Source organism: Melospiza georgiana, chromosome 3, assembly GCF_028018845.1.
Source record: "Melospiza georgiana isolate bMelGeo1 chromosome 3, bMelGeo1.pri, whole genome shotgun sequence".
NCBI lineage: Eukaryota > Metazoa > Chordata > Aves > Passeriformes > Passerellidae > Melospiza > Melospiza georgiana.
Window position 1 is genome coordinate 95,486,776 of NC_080432.1, and position 12,050 is coordinate 95,498,825.

Sequence of the window (12,050 nt, forward strand, 5' to 3'; positions counted from 1 at the left end):
AAGAGGTAGCAGTTTGCCAGTGTGAAGCTGAATTAACAATATTTTTCTTATTTTGACAGAATCCTGATATGGAAGTCGATGAAAATGGGACGTTGGATCTGAGCATGAACAAGCAGAGGCAGCGAGATGGCTGCTGCACCATTTTGACCCCACTGGAGCCAATGTCCCCACAACGACAAGCCGTGATGAACAACCGCTGTTACCAACTGAATGAGGGTGACTGCTGGGACTTGCCAGTGGACTACACTAAAATGAAGCCAAGTAGGATAGATGAAGATGATTCCAAAGAAATTAATGTATGTCTTTTTCATCTATATAGTTCTTGTTGCAGTCTAATTTTGGTAATTCATTAATTTTCTGGAATTTGGAGGGAAATAGGAAGCAAAATTAGTATGTGACAAAACTGGTGGTTTTCTACAAAAAGGACTTTTTGGTGGTTAATCTTTAGGACTATATCATGCTGGCACACATCTGATCTGTGACTAAGTTCCATAAGACAACATTTGAACCATGAATGTGAATCATGTTTTCTAACAGCATCATCTTGTTAACAAATATTTTCTGCAGTAAAGATGCTTTGCTATATCCAGATTATGTTACTCTGTATAAGGAAGTTGACATAACCGTGCAATACTGGGATAATCAGCTCTGAAGACAAGATATTCTCCTGAATTTGAAAACCATAAATGATGTGTTATTTGAAAGCCTGTATTACTTAGAAATCAATTTAAACAAAGCAGCAGAGTACAATGTAAGCTTTCAACTATTTCAACTAATCTTCTAGATTACTTATATGCTCTTGATAGCTCTGTGTAAGGGCCTGCATTAATGAAATACTTTTTCTCAAAAATAGAAAGAAAGGATATAAGAAATCAGTGTTAGTTTTCTACTTATAATACCAAGACAGCAGCAAAACCCTTTAAACAGAAGAGGCAAATAAAGGAAATATGTCAGTGAATTTTTACTGCTTTTCAAAACAGAATAAACAGGACACTGAAGAGGTCTGCTGACAAGGTTCAGTGATGCTGCTTTCTTCTGACAGGTTTTAACCCTTTTCCATTCTGCAGCTTAAAATCCTGCACTCAATTCAATTTACTTGTCTGAGGACTTCTAGTTGGTTTATAGCCAAAAATTAAGCTAATCATTTGAGTTTAGTACATCTCTTGCCAATTTTAATTAAACCATAAAACAATTCTCAGTGTCTTTGAAATATACAACGATGTGGCATTTTCAGTAGGTAGCCTGAATGCATTCTAGCTTTGATAGTACAGTTTTGCTAATAATTTCCCTGAAGTTGGCAGGAAATCTGTCACTATCAAGGAAATGTGAGGTAAAGCAGCATGTTTTTTCAAAGAACTCCCTACTTCTACTATGTTGCTTATAGCACCATCTGCAGGAATCCCTGAATCCCTGCATTCAGCCACTGCATTCCTGAGATAGATAGGTATGAATTTCTGAACATCACTAATGTTAATTACAAATTATATCATTCTGTCTTGCCAGACAGATCCATTGAGATTCATCCCAGACTGAGATTCTGTGTGTAGATGTTAGGATTGCTTCTCTTTCATCTTTGAGGTGTTCTAAATCCTTAAAAATGCTATTTAAGATGGCTTTTTGATGCATAAGATGTTTCTTTTTGCCTTTCGTCTGTTGTACAGTGACTTTAGAGAAGAGACCTGAGTCTTTAGAGAAAAATAATATGACAGCTACAGAAAAAGCCAGATTTTTTTCCTTTTTAGTTTTTTCTAATTAAATAAATTATTTATTTCACATATTGTGAAGTCTTCATCAAAATATTTAAATATTATTCAAAAGTTTAATACATGAAAGAATATAAAATAATTTCAATAATTTTCTATGTCAGAATAGGATAAAAAGGAGATACCATCTGATGACTCTGCTTTGCATTACTTTGTGTAAGTTGTGACCTTCTCTAGCTGAAATTAATATGTATATATTTGCCTGTAGCCGGAAGATTTGGATCCTTTCCAAGAGGCACTTGAAGAAAGAAGGTATCCTGGTGAAGTTACAATCCCAAGTCCTAAACCCAAATACCCTCAATGCAAAGAGAGCAAAAAGGATTTAATAACGTAAGCATAATGTGAGGTGAAATTATTTATCTCCTTTTAACTTTTTCTCTCTTTGTCTTTTTTTAAACCAACGAATACATATACGCCTTGCAGTATGAGCATGCAACATTTGCAGCATATAAATGTTTCAAACTGCCAGTTAAGTAAAGTGATAAGCTAACGTGTATTTGCTTGTTCTTAATGATGCTATATTGTATGGAGACGCCATTTTCATTTAAACCTGTTCATTTTGCAGCTTTTCGATTAGGATGCTTAAAACCCCTTGCAGTCATTGCAGCTAAACTGGAAACAATGAAACTTTTAAAAGCTTTTTTTTAAACATACTTACTATTTTGGCTGTTTTTGTTTTTGTTTGGTGGCAGATGTCCAACACCAGGGTGTGATGGGAGTGGTCATGTGACTGGTAATTACGCCTCACATAGAAGGTGTGACTTCATTTTTTTCATGGTGGATTCTGTCTTTTCAATTTATTGTTTTCAGCTTACCTCAACAATGCTGTCAAAGTAAAACGTTGAACTATGTGTTAACCCTTTGAGTAATATATGTTGATCTTAAAAGCATGCTAATTTGTGTGTTGTATAAACGTCTTTTATTTTTAAATAGATTACTAAAATTTCCAAACTATTCCTTAAGCATTTAAGTAGTTAACCCAGGAATCTCCAATATTTTTGTTATATTTTTCTAGTTCATAGAGAAACAAACAAACAAACAAGAACATTTACAGTATGTAATTTTCGAAGTAATATTGATAACTAAATATATTCAGAGGGTTAACTATATTACGGAATTCAATATTACAGCACTTGCCCCATCGCTTTTCTGCATTACAAACTTTTACTTTTTAATTTTTATGTTGTGTTTGTTTGGGAGTGTTCAGTTAATGAGAAGATTAACATACTTGTATGTCCTGCCATGTCTTACAGTTTATCTGGCTGTCCCTTGGCTGACAAAAGCATTCGGAGTATGCTGGCCACAAGCTCACAAGAACTCAAGTAAGATATAAAGAACAAATATTTTCTTTGTACATATTTATTTGACCGCAAATTGTGTAAAGTTGTATCAGAAATTAGAAATGTTGTCTGGAGAGCCGCTGCACAAGGGGCTGGTCCTGATTGGAACATGTATTGAAGTCTCTAGAAATTCCGTATAGGGGGGCTCTGTACATAAGTCTGTTGACCTGCTATGTCCTTTTGTGTGTCCATTAGGTGACAGGCATGGACAAAAGACAGAACTTCTGGAATTTCAGCTTAATGTTTGAATTCCTTTTCAATTTTTTTCTAAACTTTCTGTTTGCTAGTTAGAACAGAAAATTCCCATACAATTAGACTGATGAAACACTTCTGATTACACAAGCAGTAAAGCATTGCAGTTTCTCAGACACAGTTGGAGGGAGAACAATTTGGTTTTCCCAAACGCTTGCATAATTTTCCCCAGGTTCATATCATTGCTGCCAGCCTAATGCAGTTTCTCATGTGACTATGTTTTTTTTAATGTTTACTAAGTTATCCCCTGCTTAAAATGGGATCTTTGCCATTCCTTTCAGTTCTTTGGAGTAACAATTTTGAACTATGAACGCTAGAGGATCATGAGACTTAGCTTTGCTCTGTCTTCCTGCACATACGCTCTACTGCAACTCTCTGTGTGGAAGAACTATAGCATTTATTAGTGCTATGACAGGGCAATGCTCCTGAGCTGGCAATGTGGTTAAGTTGGACAAATTTTCACTAGAAATGAGGAAAATTCAGTAGGGAAAGAATGAATGGATACCACATGCTGCCATACTGCTTAGCAGTATTCTGTTTTTACAACACGTTTCTTGAATTCAGTACATATGCTGATCAAAAAAACTGAAACAACTCTTGATGTTAACCGTGGGAAAAATAAGAAAGCAAGCATGAGAAAACTGCTGGAGTAAAATTGCTCTCTAGTTTTACTTAATTTAGTTGCTAGAGGTAAACAATACATGCAAAATTTAGGGCTGATTTCCCACAAAGTAAAAAATAATGTTTTGCAACTATTAGTTTAGGTCATGCTGATATATCCTGCCAGAAGAATATGTGATATGCAAAAGGGGATGTAAATGAGATCAGGGAAAACATTTAAGTGTAAGTAGAGAAAGATGTGTACCTCAGAGAAACTCAGATTTGGACCTGGATTTTGGGTTGGGATGGGTCAAATGGTAGAAGTTTGAGGAAATGTGAATGCATAAGCAAAACACACTCAAGACTCTTGAGGCAGCATGAATATTTTAAGCAAACCCTTCATAAGGTTTCTACTTATCTTAGGAAGCTGTTTCTGAATTACTTCATCTCCTCTGCTTTTCTCAAACATCTGCAGTCAAGACTGCCTGGTAGAAACCAGGAAGACAAGAACCCCAAAACACCTTAACTTGAGATCCCATTTCTATATCATGCCACTCTCTCTACTTTTTTCAAGTTTTTCCTAAGCAAAAAGCAAGATTAAGTTAAAATAATATTTTTAGGTTTAAAATCTATTACTTATTATTCATTAGCATAAATTATTAATTTAGCAGTTGCCATTATACCAGTTGAACATATAAAACTCTGTTAAGTTTCAAAATGACAGAATTTTAAGCAGGCTTTCTTAACTCAGTTCTCCTTTGTATTTGCACTATGTGGCAATTCCTTGTTTTCTGATCATACATTTTTCCACAGGATAACAAATCAACAAAAATCATTGAACAGGGAAGATAGTAATCATTGCATAAGCAACTAATTAATTTCTTCTCTTTTCCTTTATTATCCTCTGTGAGGCCCTGTCTTTGATTCACTCCAGTTTTCTCAAACTGCCTTCTGAAGATAGACCTATTAATTCACTCACACATTTGTCACTACCATCACATCTGAGTGTTTCCTAATAAATTTAGTTATTTAGTTATGAAAGAATTTTTTTTTCATCTGCAGCTATACTCTAAAGTAAATAGGGTTGTTATTATCCTCATTTTAAACCAGAAATTTAGGTATATTATTTTGATTGCTCACTTGGATACTTTTCGGACTCGATTTGTCAGTTCTTCACATTGTAGAGAACTCTATATGTTCAAACCCTTGAATTTGCTTGGAGTAATGGGAATTTAGCAGATCTATGTAATGCAATTGACCTTTTGTGAAAAAAATTCCTTTGTGAAAAAGGATGAACTCTGCAGAAAAAGCAGGAGAGTCCAGTTTCAGAGCAGTCATAATGTCCTTTCTCCTATCCCAAAACTCTGGGAAGTCCCAGCTTCCACTTGGCCCATTTACTCTGTCGTGTTTTCCTTTTCCTTCATCATTATTTCTACATTGTTCCCTGTCTCAAGCTCCCTTGTCTGATCAGCCCATCTCCTGCCTTCATCACATTTATATTTTTATTGTCCTCTGTCTCTATATCCTGTGAGGTTGGTACAGAGACAGAAATAAAGCATCTTAGCATTTCCCACATATATTTGAAAGCAGGGAAGTAGGAGTCCTATGGATGGCAGCATCCTTTACACAGCTCTCATTTATGCTCTTGTTCTCTGCTTAAGATGGAAGAAGATGTGATCATGTAAATGGAACGTGCATGCACAAAGCAGCTAAACCAAAGCCACATAAGAGGATTTGATTTTGAAATTTTTGCACTGTGAAGTACTTCATTTACATTGTGTTTGAGTTCTGGGATTATAATTTCCTTGTTTCTAAAATGAGGAAGCAGAAGCTGAAAAGAAGCAGAAATTCAATAATATGGGATACTGCTGGCCATCTGTCAGGCCACCAGCCACCATGGGACATTTTGGTGTCTGGAAGCTTCAGTGATCTGCATGGACTGGCAGGAGGAGATGGGGAGCATTGCTGGGATGTTTCACACATGTTTGCTGACAGCAAAAGAGTAGTGAGAATCAGGAGCTTTGGCTCCTGCCCCAGGCTGTAGAGGGAAATGTATACACATTTTTTGCCTATAACCCAAGCTGAGATCCCTTCTGTCCTTTCCCTACCAGTCTATATTGTTCTCATCTCTTCTTCATTTTTTATTCCTTGTTCAGGTTTTCAGTGTAGTTTTTTCCATTCTTCTGTAAAGATTTCAGCCTTTTTTAAATTCTTGGCAAATACTTGTTTAATGTACAGGGTACAGAGAACAATTGATAGTGTAGTAGAAAAACTGATAGAACAGCACAGGCATCATGTTTCTGGCTTTACCATCAAATCAAATGTCACACATGTGCTGGTAAGGCCTTCATATCACATTTTACTGATACATTATCTCTTTCTGTGTATTTTACAGCACATACAAATAATGTATAATGTAGCTTTCCAACTGGAATTTTGCTAACTCAGATTTTTTTTTTTGTACCCCAACTAAAATACAAAATAGCAGACACTTCAAATCATTAATAATAATATCATTAATATAATATTCACAATCAAAATAATATAAGAACCCTACAAGGTCAGAGAAATGTTTTGCTTAATAGTCATGCTTATTGTATTGCCTTTTGGAAATTGTGGTCCAAGATTCCACTGCTCACATTTCCTGGCTCTCAGAATAATAATGTTGCAATTTTAAATTAAGTTGTTCCAGGGTCAGTCAGCATAATTATTCCTTACCACCCGTGCTTCTCATCTGTAAGGGTTCTCACTCAGGTTTACCATGCAGATTGCACAATTTTTTATTTTTGCCTGAAGCTCAAATAGGAAAGTGAGAGCCTTTGTGCATAGTTTGTCAGCAGACTAAAGCAGTTACAGCCTGGTCAATGATCTCCAAATAACAGAACAATATCTTCTGCTTTAATTCTCAGTTACTTATGCTGGGGAAAAAAAAAAAAAAAAAAAAAGGAAAAAACCAAAGGGGGTTGACAGCTTTAAAGCTGTCTGGAGAAATCAATATCTGGCAGGGAACCAAACTTTTCCAGTATTAAGATTTTGGTTATAGTACTTGTGAAAAACAACTAATTTTTAAAGGACCTAGGAACACTATATTGATGAGTAAAGTTAACTATGATGGGAAAGCAGTTAACAGTCCACCCAGTGACAGCTACCAATATTAAAGTATTCATAAATTACATTCAGTGTGATCTTACCAAGGGGCCTTTCTTTATCAGTTTTCTTTATTTATTCCTTATCACAGCAGATTTTTCTAACAGTTGCGATTACTTCTAAACTGTAATACCATTGTGGAATTATAAATACTGTTAAAAGCATTTTGAAGCACTTTAAATCTTATTCAAAACAAGTAAAAGTGAAAAATCCAAACAATCCAAAGCTAGAATTAATTTTTGTTTTAAAAGGACACATTTTGTTCATCAGTAAATCGATCCCAGTTAAAACACAGCTGACCAACTGTGGGAATTTCTACTCGGTGTCCTGTCAATGTGGGAACCTGAGAACTCAGGTACCAGGGACTCCCAGAAAGTGACAAACTTATTTCTACTTAGTTCTACTTTGATGTAAAGATAATCACAGTTTTTCAAAGTTCATTGATATATATATACACACACATATATATGTATATACTTTATGTATATAGGTAAATAAGTGTTAGCGTGATCTACTATGGAACTTAATATCCCATCCTCAACATCTACCCTTGTTGTCTTCAGTCAGTTTTCTGCCAGAAAATCCCATTATTGCTTATTCTGCAGAATCTGATCCTCAGGAAGATTTGCAGTTCAACCAGGTGCCCTCAAGTTTGGATACTTCCTGATACTGTTGTAGTATGCCCAGTCTTTCAGTCCCAAGGCATCTGTGTGGATTTTCTTGTTTTCTGTGGTGGATGTCCTGTGGTATTTCCTGTTGAGGGAGGAGTGCAGCCTCCTCTCCCTCACTACAGTGAAGCCTGAGAACTTTTGTTGCCCACATCTCTTCTTAACTCAAAGTGATGAGTTCAGTCTATTTTTGCATGTTCTCTGCAATAAAGTAAGAGTCAGAATTTCTGTTCTGTTCCTCCATCTTTTTTCCATTCTGCCACAGTGATTTCCATATTCTTGGTGATCTTCTACTCTTTCTCTTAACTTTCTTTCACTCATCTCCTTGTTCCCAGAGGTGTCACCCTGGCAGTGTTCACATAGAAAAGTGAGCTTCTCTGAAGCTCTCACTGTTAGCCATGATTCTTCTTGAAAAACAACTCCATGCAGTACAGTGTTCTCGTGACAGAAAGGATATCCTTACCTCACACTTCTAGGGAAGCTCTTCTATATTAATATATTATCTATTATTTATTTCTACTGATGTGATTTTACTGCAATTTACTCAGCAAGAACTGGGAAGAAGAAGCATCCTCCCAGAAATGGAGAAACTTCTGTTGTTTTTATTCTGATCAATAAAAAAAAAAATATTATGGAAAAGAGTAGTATTTTCCTCCTTGCTGTAGGCATCTGGTAAAAAATAGGCCTTTTCAAATATAAATTTAAAATGCAAAGACAAAAAATATTAGGATATATTAGTAAAACACCACAGGAACATTTCCCTCTTCAGATAGGTAACCACATTATTCTTGGACATTGACCACTGCCTGTACTATTTGAACCTTGATGGCTCTCCCAATATACAGTCACTTTATGTACTCAAACCAGTTATTCCTGTAGAATTCTGTTTACCTTCTGGAGTGAATTCTCCACCTGTATCCTGTGTTTTCTACTTGAGGTGTTTGGTTGTTCAGTTCCTGGATGTGCATTTGTTGTTTCATCTACAAAGTATTATCCTTTGCCTTGCCTTCCCTTTCCCACCTTCCCCTTCCCTTTTCCCAATGAGATTACATCTGTCCTCCTATAAGAATGCAGCAAGACTTGAGACCCATTATATAGCTTTCACTCACTTTTATCTTAGAAAATTACTCTTTGCTGCAAGAGAAATAATCATTTCCATTCCTATTTTCACCTTTTTACTTCTGTTGTTTCTGTCCTTTTTTTTCTACATGGAAACTTATAGAAGTTGTCATTACGGTTTTTCTTGAATACTAAGGTTGTTGAGCCCAGTAAGTAATCTTGTGTTAAGCTGAAATACTCCTTTGATGCTAAGTATGTATCTTTTGAATCTGCAGACACTTTTTGAAATTCCTTGATGCATTAGCTAACTTGTATAGGAAATGTGATTGCAAGGACCAGATGCGATGTATTTGGAGAAATGCTAAAAAGTGCTTGATTGAGCCATTTGTAAATGATAGTGTTTTATTAATTTATCTGCAATGTTGTGGTAACAAAAAACTGAACAAACTGTAGTTTATTATGTGTTCTTAAATTGCAAGTTAGTGTGCTAGTCTAATTTAAATTGTTAAAAACAAAACCAAGGAACATAGATCCCCAATTATTAGTTCACCTATAAGGAAAAATCTTTCCCATTTTGCTCAACAATCCTTGGGCCAAGTGAAATTAGGAATCTTATGTGGTTTCAGTGGGTTTTTTTTGCATTTTTGTTTCCTGTATTTATTGCAGATTTCCACTTGGATACCTTATCTTTGATGGCAGCATGCATGCCTGGCCAGAACAGAACACCTTGGGCTCTGTTCCTGCACTTCTCAATACTCAAATGGGCACTGTAGGTTATACCTAGCATTTCCAACCTCATGTTGTGTGGTGTTATGATAATGTCCTTTGTATAGAAACCCATCATCTGCAGCAACCTCATCTCTGTAGTCGCAATAAGTTTTACATATGGAAGTGGCTGGGCTTTTTTCTCTGTTAGAATAACTCATTCAGACTCTGGTAAGGTTGAGTCATTCCATTTTTCTCACTTAAGTTTGTCAACTTTTGTCTCTGAAATGGAAAACTCTTGAGTTTTGTTTACATAAGACCCTTCATTATTGTTTTCATTACTCAGAGGTAGTCTTAAAAGCATGTACTCTCTAAAAAGCTCCTTAAAAGCCATCTGCATTTCAGTATCTCTGATGCTGTGAAATGTTCCATGCAGGCACAAAATTGTTTGCATGAAGCATCTTGCAGAATCAGTTGTCGATACTATGAAATCCTCTGAAATGAGAGGCTTCCTTTGCATAGTGGTATCTACAACAGCCAAACAGTTCATGGCCTGTTTCTTTATGTACTTAATTATTCAAAACAAAAGATAACAGTAGCTTGTATTTTTTTACTGTTTGGATTTGAATCATTATTTAAAACCATTTGCCACTCAGTTATTACCAAAATAGTCTCAATTCAGATGAACAGTCACTGAATTAGAGTAATTTTTTCAAAGCAACCTGTATGACTTAAAGAGTCTTTGGTTTTAGAAGGAATGTAAGTGGTGGACATCCACATCCCTGCAACTTCTGTATGCCTAACTTTGAAATTGGAATTCAGTGTCTGCAATAACAACTTAGGCAGTTTTGAAGATACATTCCTTAGTTCTTAGCTCTTCACTAATCACCAAATATTTCAGTGTGAATGTTTGTTTGATGGTTTATTTTAATTTTCAAAACTTTTCTCTTGTCAGTCATTCTAGTGCCATACTGTGCAGTTTCTAAGCAACTATTCTAGAGGAGCACTTAATTGTGATTAATTATAAATGAATTTGTTTAGCTGTGTTAATATGCCAGATGATCTCTCTAAGGCCTTCTTGTCTTGGAGTTTTTCCATTTGTACAGTTGCCTCTGTCTTCCTTGGGTTTGGTCATACTTCTTTGTCATTGAACTTGTCCTACATAATTAATCGCATTCAGCCTGGCATTTGCTTGTAATCAATTCAAGGGTCTTTTCTTTGGCACAATTTGGTAATTGTGCAGACTCCCATTGTGGTGTTGATCATTTTTGCTTCAAGTCAACAGATCATAACCAATTGCTCATTCCATCCAGATCTGCAAAGATCTGCAACATGATGCTGTGGTATATCCCAAGTGCTGAGGCGATCCCCATGGGAAGTTGCATAAACTATACAGTTGCTAAAAGGGGAGTTAAAAATGCAGTGTTTTGCACTTTCTGTGTTTGGTCAGACTTGCCAAAACCCTTTACTATATACTCAAAAATAAAAGTAATTTTGTCACTTGAAGTCCTAAACATGATTGTCCAGATCCTCAGTTGGTGTAAATCAGCATAGCTCTGCTGCCTTTGGAAGAGTTACGCTAAGATACAACAGTGATGATCTGGGCAGATGCCCTCAGCCACTCTCTTGGGTTAGCATTCATGTTTGATTGCCTTATTTAAATTTTTTGAAGTTACAGAATTCCTTGCATTATTTGGTTTCTTAAAATGGCCAGTTGCTAACTTGATTATGTGGTGTCTGTATCTGCACAGTAACATCTGATTTTGCCATGCAGTTAAATTCATCCCTTTACTTTTATCTCAGTGCTATTGGGACTTTATGTGGCACATTTTTTGCAGCACTGTAGTATCTATATCAATGTTTTATATCTCTAAAATATCCCATATCCCTCATAAACACCTCATCATAATCTTCTTTTACAATATTTTTGTATTCCCAGTAAGTGGAATTTACATTTGCTCATCTGCATGTAAAAGCTGCTCTTCTACCCTAACACACACAGAATTTCCACTGCTTCAAAGTCTGTTGATTTCTCTCCTTCCACAGATAAGAACACTGTGCTCTTTCAGCATGGCCTCAGTTGTATGAAACAACCTTAAATTTTGAGCAGTATTTTACCACTGGCCATCATTGATTATTTTTGTATGCTTGACTGTGCTTGCACTGTACTCAGCTTCAGCAGTACATGTTTTCTGTAATAAGGAGGCAGAGGACTAAAGTATAAGTACATTACTGTCATTAGGTAGTATTTTTTGGACTGTGGAAAACAAAAGGAAAAAAGACAGGTCCTTCAAAAAATGAATCTGAATAAATTATATTTAAGATGTAGTTTCCAGAGCTGTAAGATTTACATAGTTTCATTCAAATAATGAGCTGTAAAGTAGTCAGTCAGTGATACTTAAAATGCCTTCTTCAGGCTTCAGAGTTAACAGTACACCAAGATGAACAGAACCTAGTTTCCGAATTTTCAGACTGCAAATTGATGGGAATGTAATTATGAAAGCATTTGATCAGTT

The 12,050-nt window shown here is 35.8% G+C and overlaps 1 protein-coding gene across 16 annotated transcripts in view; it reads left to right on the forward strand.

Annotated features, from left to right (window-relative positions):
• MYT1L (myelin transcription factor 1 like) overlaps positions 1–12,050 on the forward strand; it is a 302,310-nt gene that overhangs the window by 242,097 nt on the left and 48,163 nt on the right. For 9 of the 16 annotated variants that reach the window (XM_058019588.1, XM_058019587.1, XM_058019591.1 and 6 more), the window contains 4 exons: positions 60–296; positions 1,972–2,093; positions 2,456–2,518; positions 3,017–3,085. In XM_058019588.1, the coding sequence (XP_057875571.1) occupies positions 60–296; positions 1,972–2,093; positions 2,456–2,518; positions 3,017–3,085 (491 nt within the window). The remainder of the gene's footprint in view (positions 1–59; positions 297–1,971; positions 2,094–2,455; positions 2,519–3,016; positions 3,086–12,050) is intronic. The other 7 variants (XM_058019597.1, XM_058019593.1, XM_058019595.1 and 4 more) reach the window with 1 other exon arrangement.